Here is an 11,647-nt window from a genome sequence, read left to right on the forward strand (position 1 = left end):
ATGGCCAAAAGGTAAAGCAAGTCAAGTGTCTATCCAATGGATGAATAGATACACAAAATGTGGTAAATACACATAATGGAGTATTATTCACCTTTAAAAAGGACATTCTGAGACATGCTACAATGTGGATGAACCTTAAGGACATTATACTGAGCGAAATAAGCCAGTCACAAAAGGACAAATACTGTATGATTCCACTTATATGAGGTCCCTAGAGGAGTCAAATTTATAGAGACAGGAAGAAGAATGATCGGTGCCAGGGGCTGGAGAGGGGAGAATGAGTAGTTAGTGTTTGCTGGGGAGAGAATTTCTGTTTTGTAAGATGACGAAGTTCTAGAGATCAATGGCGGTGATCATTACACAATGATGTGAATGTGCTTAAGCCACTAAACAGTATGTTTAAAAATGGTTATGATGGTAAGTTTTATGTGTATTCTGTCACAATTTTTAAAAATAATTTTTTAGGTAAAAATTTTTGTGAATCATTTTTCCCTTAATTATAAACCTGGAAATAAATAAGTGCCAGTTGTAACCCACCTCACTGATTTCCTGAATCAATAATGGGCCCCGTGACTCACAATGTAAAAAATACAGCTATACAGCGTGTGTAATAAATCTACAGTGATCCACGTAGAAAAATCTGGAAACATCTGGAAAGCATGAGGTTAAGGGAGAAAAGTTGTAAACTAATACGTTCAAGGTTATCATTTATATAAGCTAAAATATATATTGTATATTGTTTCCAAAGACTCGACATAAGTAGTGAATGCATAAAGGCTGGTCCTATTAAAATAAACTAATTTCAAAATAATTGTTATTCCTGAGAAGGTCATGGAGGGAATGGGGTGGCATTTGTAGATGGAGGTCTTACTGTCATTGGAGGGTTTCTTGGTAAGGGTCAAGTTTTACGAAAAGAAATTTAAAAAAAAGATCTGGCGCAATCAAGCCAAAGTGTTAATATTTGTTAAACCTGAGTGATGACATAAGTGATTATACTTCCTCTGTCCTTGTGAAATAATTTATTAATATTATAAATAAGAATGTATAAAGTATTCTGATATGCTTTATCGCATACTCTCTCGGATGTGAAACTAAAATAAGTTGGGGGAGTGCTCAGAGAGGGAGAGACCGGTGGGGGAGTAAGACCGCTCACTGTAATCCTTTTTGTTGTTTGTATTTCCATTTTTAAATTGTGAAATATAATAAATCTACAGGAAAGTGCACAACCCATAGGCAGTTATTTACAGCTTAAAGAATAATTATAACTCAGGTGACACTGTAGCTCAGATCAAGAAATAACATGAAATATAGTCCACTTAGAGAAAAGCAAAAAGAACCAATTGCCCAGCTCGATAACCTGTTACAAAGCAAACCTCCCCTCCCACCAATGGAACTACCACCCAGATGCCCCGCTCATGCCCAACAGAGGCGTCCGGTCCTAACTTCTAGAATGAAAAGAAATAGTTTGGTCCTACCTCCTTTGTTGCATATGTCTTTGAGACTCATCCATGTTGCTATGAGCAGCTGTAATTTCTGCTTTTGTATTTTGCATTTGTGTGTAGCATTCTGTTGGCTGAAACATCAAAATTTAACTCTCCCTTCTACTCTGGATGGAGTGAGGGTTATTTCCAGCTTTGAACTAATATGTATGATGTATATGGTACTTCTATGAACTACAAACATTCTTGTCCAGGATTCCTGGCTCACCAAGGAACTGCAATTTCCATTCTTTTTCATTCTTTTTTTTTTTTTTTTTTTGGTGATAAAATATACTAAAATGTACCATTTCGACCATTTTTAAGTGTACTGTTCAGTGGCATTAAGCATATTCATTCACAATGTTGTATAACCATCACCACGACCCTTCTCCAGAACTTTTTCATCTTCCCAAACTGAAACTCTGTCCCCAGTAAACACTAATTCCCCATCCTTCTCTTCTAGTCCCTGGCACCCACCATAATACTTTCTATCTCTATGGATCTGACTCCTCTATGGACCTGTTATAAGTGGAATCATACAATATACGTCTTTTTTGTGACTGGCTTATTTCATTCAGCACAATGTCTTCCAGGTTCATCCATGTTGCAGCATGAGTCAGAATTTCATACCTTTTTAAGACTTTTAAAAATTGTTTTTTAAAAATACTGTTTAATTTCTGCACCATGATCAAACATTTTAAAATATAAAAAATCAAATTAAAAGGCATTTCTGCACCATGATCAAACATTTTAAAATATAAAAAATCAAATTAAAAGGCATAAAGTAACTATTTACAATAAAATTTAAAATATTTGTACATAAAGATCTTAATACTTACAGAAAAATGTTTTAAGTATATATTTATTTAAAATAAACATCTAGGTAAGGTTTTAAGTAATTACTTAAAATAAAATTTATAATTAAGATTTTAAAAATTAAAAAGCATAAAAAAGCAGAAAATGTTATGAACAATATTTAAATACATTTAAAATAAAACTTAAATATTTCAAGTTCTTTTAGATTTTGAATATTTAAATTAAATCATAAAATACGTAGATTGAATTTAAAATTGAAGTACTTACATGTTCTAAATATTCAAATGTTTAAAATAAATTTTAAATAAAATTTAATATAAAAATTAATGCTAAATATGCAAAATTAAAATACTATTTTAACAAATAAGTGTTAAAATATAATTTTAAATTATACTTGAAGATGTATAAAAAATATATTACAACCCTCTTCTCTCCACTGCACAGAACTGAGGCAGCAGGGAAGCGCTCCGTCCCGCCAGCCCCCTTGGGACCTCCCGCACAGGCAGCGTCGTGGCCAGCCCCGCCGGCCCTCAAGGACCCCGCACAGCCAAGATGGCGGCGCCCGTGCGGCAGGCGCGCAGCTTTTTTAGGCTGGCGGCGACTCTGGGCCCGGGCCCCCGGGGCTACCGAGCGCCTCCACCCCCACGCCATTCGCCGGGCCCCTGGTGGCCGGACCCAGAAGACCCGCTGACTCCGCGCTGGCAGCTGGGTCCGCGCTACGCGGCCAAGCAGTTCGCACGGCACGGTGCCGCCTCCGGGGTACCCGTCGGTTCTCTGTGGCCGTCACAGGAACAGCTGCGCGATCTAGAGACTGAGGAGCGCGAATGGCACCCGAGCCTGGCGGCCATGCAGGAGTCATTGCGGGTGAAACAGCTGGCTGAGAAGCAAAAGCGTCAGGCCAGGTGCGTGCATGCAGTCGGGCAGGCTCTAGGTTGTGGGCAGCGCCCTCCGTTGCTGGAGGACCGGGTGGGTTAACTGTACCCCTACAGTGCATACTCCATCGGGCGCTTATGGGAGGGAGCAGTTTACATACTGTAGATTTACATGCATGCTTACATAGCTGCAAAATAGACTTCTGAGTGTCAGTGCATTTAGCAAATTTTTACTGAGCGCCTACTGTGTGCCAGGCCGCCTTGTACCAGGGGCTGGGAACAAAATACAGAGGATCATTTCAAATGGCGACAGAGAACCATTAGGAAGATAAATTTTGGTGGTATGCCAGAGAGCATCTTTGGTTGGGACTTAAACTTGATGTTTAAGCAAAGACCTGAATGACCAGATGTAGCCATGGGGAGATCTTAGGGAGAGTGTTCTGGGTATAGGGAACAGCTTGGTGCAAAGACGGAGCTTTGAATGTGAAGCTATCAGTGACTGGGAAGAGTGGAAATTGATGGGTTCTGGAATCAAGGGCAGAGGTGGAACTCAGAAACAGGTCTCAAAGATTAGACTTAATAGATGGAAGCAACAACAGGGGCATCAGGATTGTGCCACTGCTTGGGAGGGGCCAGCCAAAGCAGGCAAGTTCAGGGAGCAGACCACTCATGTTCCTGGTGTTTAATGTTCTTGACCTCACAGCAGCTCCAAGTGGAAGAGGGGATCACCCTCATTTTAGAGATGAAAAAGAAACTTGAGGCCTAGGAAGGTGGAGCCACCAGTCTATTCACCCAGTGAGCATGGGAGCTGGGAATTCACAAACCATCTCTCATCTCTGCCCCATCCCAGCTGAATAATCCTGTCATGTGGCTTTAATTCCAGTTTCATCTAATCCTTAATATCGCTGTTAACCAATACCTACAAACTCATAGGATTCGAGGGAAAGATCCAATTCATTTCTTGCCTTCACTCTTGTGCCTAGAACTGGGCCTGGTGGTACATAGTAGGTGCTCAGTGACATCTGTGGGATGGAGTGAGCTGCCAGGAATGGCCCAGCACTGTGTGCAGCACTCAGGTGGCTCAATAGACAACTCAGTGAAATATTGGAGTTTGTTCCTGGGGGTTCCTGGGGCTTGGCTCTCTCATGCTCAAGGTCATGCATGTTAGCTCATCTCTTCTTTCTTCACTTGTCAAGGACTTTTTCTGACAGTTAATAGCTAAGATAAGTCTTACCAGTTTCTCATGTCCACAGAATAGGGAGCCAAGATGTGGGCGAAGGCTTGAGGGTGGGATGTGGGTAGATGGGTGCTGCTCTGGCTGGTGTCACTGCCCTCACTGCCCACCCTCCTTTCCCTGCAGGGAGCAGCTCATTGCAGAGTGCATGGCTAAGATGCCACAGATGATTGAGAACTGGCGGCAGCAGCAACAAGAGCGCAGGGAGAAGGAGAAGGCAGATAAGGAGCGGCGGGCCCGATTGCAGGCTGAGGCCCAAGAGCGCCTGGGCTACCACGTGGACCCGAGGAGTGCCCGCTTCCAGGAGCTGCTACAGGACCTGGAGAAGCAGCAGCGTAAGCGCCTCAAGGAGGAAAAGCAAAGACTGAAGAAGGAAGCGCGAGCTGCCACAATGGCCGCTGCTGCAGCCCAGGACCCAGCAGCCTCCGTGCCACCCAGCTCCTGAGCTTTGTTCTTTCTCAATAAAACCTGCTGCCTGACAACTCCACCCCTGGAGAGCTCTGTGTCCTCTCTCAATGTGGCCATCCCTGGGCCCCCACCCTTCCCTGGCTCTGCTCACTCGGGGACTCTAGGCCATGCCAACTAACTGGGGCTTCAGGGGCAGAGAAGGGGGGGATGCAATGGGGAAATAATGGAGGAGCAGATGGCAGACGACAAGGAGGCTTCTGTTTACCAACATTAATCTCCAGTAATTAGCCAATTACCAGGGGAAAAAGTGTAGCCAAAACAGACTGGTGATGATGGTGGGGGGCAGGGAGCTGCAGTCCTTCCTTCCAAGGCCAAGTTGGGGCTGGGGCCCACTGCCTGGGAATGCGACTGCTTCTAAGGCGGGAGGATACACTGGGAGCCCCAATCTACAGAGGCTGACAAACCCTTCTGTCCCTTGGCATTCCCACATCACCTGTGCCCAACTAGCCCCCAGAGCCAAGTGAGCTGGAGTGGGAAGCCCCAGCAGGCATAGACCACAGGATGGACTTTTAAAACTTTATTCACTTCAAAACCTTTATCAGAGACAGGGTCCTGTTCTGGGGTGGGGAGTGGCCTTAACTTCTAGAACAGCTCTGATGTTACCCCTTTCTTAGGACAAACCTGGCCGCCTCCTCCCCAACAAAGGGATGCAGGCTGGAAGCCAAGACCAGACTGCAGAGGGGGACTTGGGTCTCTGAGTGCTCACCTCAGATGGAAAGATCTGGACCACTCCAATGGAGGATCAAAGTTTGGGGCTCTGGCTTCCCATTACCCTAAAAGAGGGTGGGGGTGGTCTCGGGTTCTTTGGGGGATGGGGACGCAAGCAGCCGCCTCTCCATCTGGCTGCAGGGAGCTGGGACAGAGGCCAAGAGGGGCCCATCTGTCACCTCCGGTCCTGCCAGCTCCTTGAAGCAGGCTGGGGTGGGGGATGGGGGGACAGCTGTCTGGCCCAGGTCTTCTCAGGCCAAGATGGCAATGGGGGCATTTAAGGAGGGTGGAAATGGAGGTTTTGTTTGTTTGTTTTTTTTTTTAAGGTTTTTGATTTTTTTCCACTTCTTAAATAAACATGAATATATATATATATTTTTTCTTTTATAAAACTTTTTTGGAGTTTGGGGTAGGAGTAGGGCGGTAGGCAGCCTGGCCTGCCGGCATTACTCGTCATCAAAGTTCTGACTCAGGAGAAAGTTGGCAGCCAAGTTCTCGTTTTTTTCACAGGCGAAGTAGGCCTGAATCACCAGACTCTCTGGGAAGCCCAGGGCCTTCAACTGTGGGAAGATGGGCAGGTATAAGCAGGGTGTGAGAGCCCGCCCTCAGCACCTCAGCAGTTCGGCTGCCCCTCAGCCAGTCCCCTTACCCTTTCTATAGCTTCTTTCTCCTGTGGCGTCACCTGGATGTAGTTCATCTGCGGGGCCTCCTCGCCTATGGCACCCACCTCACCCTCCACATCTGAGATGTCTGCTAGCTCCCCAGGAGGCTCATTCAGCATCTGAATAAATTGCTCCTGGTGCCGGCTGATTTGCTGTGGAAAACAAGAGAGCAAGGCACAGTGACCCACAGCCCTTGCTTTTTCATTCAGTCAGCAAACATTTAGAGGGTGCCTATTCTGACCAATATCAACACAGGTAGACAGAGACCCTATCTTGGTGAAGCCAATGTTCCAGAGTGGGAAGATAGACCATAAACAACCAAATAAATGAACATTTACAATGTAAATACTGGGCCTGGCATACAGTACAGCAGACATTGGGCTAAGAAAGACACTTCATGCCAGGAGAGAGGGAACTTTCCTCCAGGTAGAACAAACAGCAAGTGCAAAGGCCTGGGGATAGGGACGCATCTGGCAAATCATTTAGACAAGATCTGTGTGGCAAAACCAAATAAACAAGAAACGGAAAAAATAAGCAGAAAATAAGATCAGAGAAGACAGGAACTTATCTTTCTTCTAGTGCCTTCTAGTAAGATGGGATACCATAGTGATAATGGTTAAATCTGTATACCTTTTAAAAACAATCCCTCTGGATTTTGCCTCTGGGAGTTCTGATACAACTTTCTCAGACTTTTGTGTACGTCTGACAATTTTTGCATCAATGAAAAAAAGTACTTTTTCAGGACTCTAGCTCCTAATGGAGAATGGAGCATGGAGGCTGTGAAGAAGTAGAGGTCTGGGCAGTGGCTGCCAAGCAACCAGGTATGAGATGAGGTACCAGTCATGAAGACTGAGTGTAAGGTTGGGCTGACTGAGATGTTCCAGAAATAGAACAGAAATGACAGATGATGGATGATGCCAGCAGACCTCCAGGGCCTGGGGTTGGAGCAACCCTAGGCTGGTCCTTGTGGGCCAAAAAGGATTGAGAGGGTCTGTTCTGAAACCTGAGATGTTCTGTAAAGCGCTTTCATGGAGGCAACAAGTAAGCCATAAAAGAGCATGGCATCCAAACGTCTGGGCATCCAGGGGTCACCACAAACTGAAGGGCCCAGAACAATATGTGGGGAAAACTGAGTCTAGAAAAAGAGGTACCGAGTATCTAGAGAAGATGAACAGGAGGAGCCCACAAAGGACTGAGAAGTGGAGGGGAAAGCAATAGACACTGGTTCCTAAACCAGGAGAAGCCAGCCTTCACAGGGGACCCAGAGAGCTCCCCACACCCAGTAGCCACTATCCCTCTGCCTAAAAACCTTCAAGAGCATGACTGGATCTTGCTGAGCATGGTCCCAGAGCCTACTGGGGCAGAGTGATCCTGGGCACTGCCAAACAACTCTGTGAACGTTTATGAAGCACCAGCTGTATGTACAGCCAAGCCACAGTCAGAGTCACAAGACACAGAAGGCAGAGCACAGAACACAGAGGTTGGCGGCAGAGGCTGCCCATTTGCCCAAGCCTCTAGTGTTTTCTTCCACAAAGGCATGAACAACAGCACCCACCCCTCACAGAGAAGTTGAGAGGATTACACAAAATGGTGTAGGTCATCAGGTCATGGGGAGCAACAGAGAGCTGTCGTTATTAGTCCCACCTTCCAAGTACAGTGGAACAGCTATGTACGGTGCTGGGCTAAGCTTAGGGAATATGGCTCTCACAGGGGAGGGGAGGTGGTGTCCATGCTGGCTCCAGCTCCGTCCACCCCCAGGGCCACACCTGCAAAAGATGCGGATTCTCCTGGCCCAGTTGCTGGAGCAGTGCAGGCAGAAGTGCCGGGTTCTGCTGAATCACCTGCCTCATGTTCTGGAACTGGGGCTGGTCCCGCAGAAACTCCAGGGGGTTCTCTCCCGCTGACAGGAGAAAGGCAAGTGGTTAGACCCCAGGCTGGGCTCCCAGAAGCATGGGGGTTGAGGGGAGGAGTCAGATGTCTTGACAGCACATGCATACCTCCCAACTCACTCACCTGCTTCTGTAGCTGGCTGCTCGGACACCTGGCTCTCCTGGACAGAACCATGTTCTGGCTCGGGGCTCCCAGGAATTCCCTGTCAGGGGTCCTATTTAGTTCTAATGCACAGACCACCCACTGCCTCCCTCCTGCACACTCAGCTCTGGCAGGAGACAGGTGAGGTGTCAGCCCCGCCCTCCATGGGCCCACCTCTCTGCCCATGTCCGGCCTCCTATGGGAAGCCTTTCCTGGCTGGAACCATGACCCAAAGGCTTTTGGAGGCAGGGTTTATCTCCCTGATCACCCATCAGGGTGCTGAAGCCCAGGTATTCCTTCGAAGCCTCCCAAGGAGGCAGCAGCCCCACCTCACCGTGAGCAGATACTCCACGGCTCGGTGGGGGTTGTTGTAGCTGGCTCTCAGGGCGGCCACGACCCGTTCTCGCTCATAGCCCATGGACATGATCTCCGTCAGCATCGTTTCATACTCAGAGCCAGTCACTGTGGAGGGAGCAGCAAGGCCTGGGTCACCAGGAGAGGAAAAGGCAGCACCCAGGCTCTCCCAAACCCACAAAAGGCCCATCTGATGGCTGGGGCACCCAGTCACTTCTGCCCCAGGGACCACCCACCCACCTAGTGTGGAGGCTGCGTCTTCCTCTCGCCCGCTGCTACCTGAAGAAGGAACAGAGCTGCAAATTCAAGAGAGAGAAATCGGACCCTGGCTTCTGGCGGCTTGCCCTCCCCCTGGGTACATGGGGCCACGTATGTGGGTGCTGCAATGTGTTGGGAGGACACGGCCCAAGCTAGGGCTGCTGCTCCCTGCCTTACCCTGATACAGACTCCGGGGATGTCGTAGGGACTGATTCTTCCGATGGGCTCTTGTCTTCTCTGGCGGTAGGTGGGGAATGGGACATGCCTGAAGCAGGGGCTGGTGAGAAGGATGTGGAGGTCTCTGGAGCAGCAGTGGGTGAAGCCTCCTGGGGTACTGACGTGCCTGGGCTGGTTTTAGCCTGTGACACCCAGAAAAAGGGAGCAGGTCTCAGTATCCCTATCAAGCTCCAACATCCTGCCATGTTCTAGCCCCGCCCTGTTCATGGCTAATCTCTCCACAGCACAGAGGCTCTTGCCAGCTCCCTAACTAACCCACATACCCTCCCAACCAGCACACTTCACCCACCTTGGTCACCATGACAACCACAAAATTCTTCTCATCTATGCGATAGTCCCTGATGGGGACATCATCACTCAGGATCTTGCCAGCATAAATGAGTTTCTGTCCAGCCACGGGGAAGGCATCACGTCCCTTCTCAGCTTCTATCTTCTCCTTTAGCACCTTCACCTAGAGAGAGGAGTACAGTCATTGCAAAACCCAAGATTCTGATTCCCTTCTAGCTTGGGGGTTTGGCAGGCGTGGAGTGGGGGGGGGGGGGGCCGCGGGCTGCAAGCCCTGATGAAAAAGAAACCAAGCACACTAGATTCATATTCGAGCATGCTAAATTTGAGTTCATTTGATCATCCCAACATTCAAAAGAATATTTACTGAACACTTGTAATGTGTCAGGCAGTGTTTCAGACAAAGACAAAGCAAGACAAAACAAGAAATAAAACACAGACTCTGCTCTCATAAGTGACACTCACGTGAAAGACAAAAAACAAATATATACTTCAGGTAATGTAAAGTATTACGAAAAATAAAACACATAAAGAGAAGTAGAAGAGTGCCTCATTCCACACTGCAGGCAGCAGTCAGCTTTTAACCGAGAGCACCTAAATTGATAGGACTACCTTCAATATATGTGAACCATACTTTTAAAGCCTCACAGTAACTGTATGAAATAGATACTAGTAGTCTCATTCCATATCTAAGAAAATAGAGGCACAGAGACGTTGAGTAACTTCCGCGAAGTCAAACTGTTGAGCAGGTCAAAAGACCTAAGTGTTTCCTTTTCAACAAAAAGTGGACGTCAATGTCTCTATCATGGGGTAGTTGTGCAAAAAATTGTCAATACATAATAGGTAGACACTTAATACGTTTGTTAGGCCCTAAGTTCTTTTCAGCTAAAAAGGTACAACAACGTTTAGACTATGGGTTCTAACATAAGGGAGAACCGAGTTTGAATCCTAGTTCTGCCATTACTTGCTGTAGGTAACTATGAAAAAAGTTCCTTAACTCTAGGTTTCCACATCTGTAAAGTGGGGAGTCAGTCCCCAAATGACAAGCTTATTTTGAAGATTTATTAAGATAACAAAAGTAAAATGCTCAGAGATTAGCAAAGAGCAAACGACCAACATGGACCACTGAAACTCAGCCCGATTATCATTATCATCGCTGCCATCATCGGTCGGCATCCCCGGGCCACTACTCCCAGATTTGGCCACCAACGTCCGGAGAAGACGCCTGCAAAGCTGGGAACCCAGGGGCCCTGTCCCGGAGAGCGCGGCCCAGCCGAGCATCTGAGCCTGTGGCTCCCGCACCCCGCGAGAACGCTGACATTGGAGCCGGGGCCTGGCAGGAGCCCCGGGGGTGGGGTTTTGTCTGGGGAACGACCCTTGAGCGCCGCCCGAGCCGTCAGGGACTAGGCCGGGGACCACTGAGTGGGGGGAAGGGATCTCCCGGAATGTCAGGAAGGTTGGGAGGAGTGAGCTGAGCCCGAACTGCGTTATCCTCCCAGCTCCTCCCGCCAGGATCCCGGCCTCCCCGCCCCCACCTCACCCCCAGCACCCGTCACTCCTGCCCGCAGGCTCGCACCGTCTCGTCAAGCTCCATGCGGATCTTAAAGGTCTGCTGCTGCAGCGTTTTGAGTGTGATGGTGACGGCCATGGCGGGGCCCGAGCAACGCGGCGGCCCCGGGATCCTCACACAACATGCAACTCACGCCGCCGCCATCTTAGCGCCCAGCCGCGCCGCGCACCGACCGCTTCCGGGGCAGGCGCTCCGCGCGTCCACTCTCAGAACGCGTGACCTGCGCGCCCCCGCCCCTTCCCAGGCCTTCGTGGGCATGCGCACGAGAACGCCCTCAAGCAAGGCGTGCGCAGAATAAACTCTGCTCGCAGAATAAACTCTGCTCGCAAAAATGGGGGGGGGGGGGGTGGTGCTTCTCCTTATGCGCGCACACCCGTCACGTGACTTCCTACAAGTGACGCCATGCCCGTTAGCGGTGACGTCATGCGGCCACAAAATGGCCCCGAAGTACCCCCTTTTACTCCTTTATAAATTTCGTTTCTTTACAATTTGAACAAAAATTTTCATGTACTTTTTATAGAGACTTGTATTTATTCAACTTTTTTGCACGTTACAAATGAGTTTTATTCTGGTCCAGCCACTCTGGCAGGAACCCTGTCAGGCCCTGAAAGCAGAAATGACTCAGAACTGGAAAAGATATTTGAAAGGTCACCAACAATCAAAAAACGAAAATT

The 11,647-nt window shown here is 48.1% G+C and overlaps 2 protein-coding genes across 2 annotated transcripts; one reads left to right on the forward strand and one right to left on the reverse strand.

Moving 5' to 3' along the window:
* Nucleotides 1-2,825: 2,825 nt before the first annotated feature.
* GADD45GIP1 (GADD45G interacting protein 1) lies at nt 2,826-4,887 on the forward strand. Its single transcript, XM_016162155.2, has 2 exons — nt 2,826-3,196; nt 4,527-4,887. The coding sequence occupies exons 1-2, from the start codon at nt 2,847-2,849 to the stop codon at nt 4,843-4,845; spliced, it is 669 nt and encodes a 222-aa protein (XP_016017641.1). The 5' UTR covers nt 2,826-2,846; the 3' UTR covers nt 4,846-4,887.
* A 483-nt stretch (nt 4,888-5,370) lies between these two features.
* RAD23A (RAD23 homolog A, nucleotide excision repair protein) lies at nt 5,371-11,167 on the reverse strand. The gene is made up of 9 exons (XM_016162154.2): nt 10,980-11,167; nt 9,408-9,569; nt 9,059-9,240; nt 8,864-8,919; nt 8,604-8,731; nt 8,252-8,330; nt 8,005-8,138; nt 6,226-6,390; nt 5,371-6,136 (listed from the first exon to the last, which is right to left on the reverse strand). The coding sequence occupies exons 1-9, from the start codon at nt 11,049-11,051 to the stop codon at nt 6,023-6,025; spliced, it is 1,092 nt and encodes a 363-aa protein (XP_016017640.1). The 5' UTR covers nt 11,052-11,167; the 3' UTR covers nt 5,371-6,022.
* Nucleotides 11,168-11,647: the final 480 nt, after the last annotated feature.

The sequence above is a fragment of the Rousettus aegyptiacus genome, unplaced genomic scaffold (genome assembly GCF_014176215.1).
Source record: "Rousettus aegyptiacus isolate mRouAeg1 unplaced genomic scaffold, mRouAeg1.p scaffold_m13_p_16, whole genome shotgun sequence".
Taxonomy (NCBI): Eukaryota; Metazoa; Chordata; class Mammalia; order Chiroptera; family Pteropodidae; genus Rousettus; species Rousettus aegyptiacus.

Bases quoted from the DNA above. Each gene is read 5' to 3' on its own strand.
- GADD45GIP1 (XM_016162155.2), top strand. From the start codon at position 2,847: ATGGCGGCGCCCGTGCGGCAGGCGCGCAGCTTTTTTAGGCTGGCGGCG. The intron at 3,197-4,526 runs GTGCGTGCATGC...CTTTCCCTGCAG, and splicing joins AAGCAAAAGCGTCAGGCCAG to GGAGCAGCTCATTGCAGAGT.
- RAD23A (XM_016162154.2), bottom strand. From the start codon at position 11,051: ATGGCCGTCACCATCACACTCAAAACGCTGCAGCAGCAGACCTTTAAG. The intron at 8,331-8,603 runs GTGAGGTGGGGC...GACCCCTGACAG, and splicing joins CCGTGGAGTATCTGCTCACG to GGAATTCCTGGGAGCCCCGA. The intron at 6,391-8,004 runs GTGTGGCCCTGG...TGTTTTCCACAG, and splicing joins AGAATCCGCATCTTTTGCAG to CAAATCAGCCGGCACCAGGA.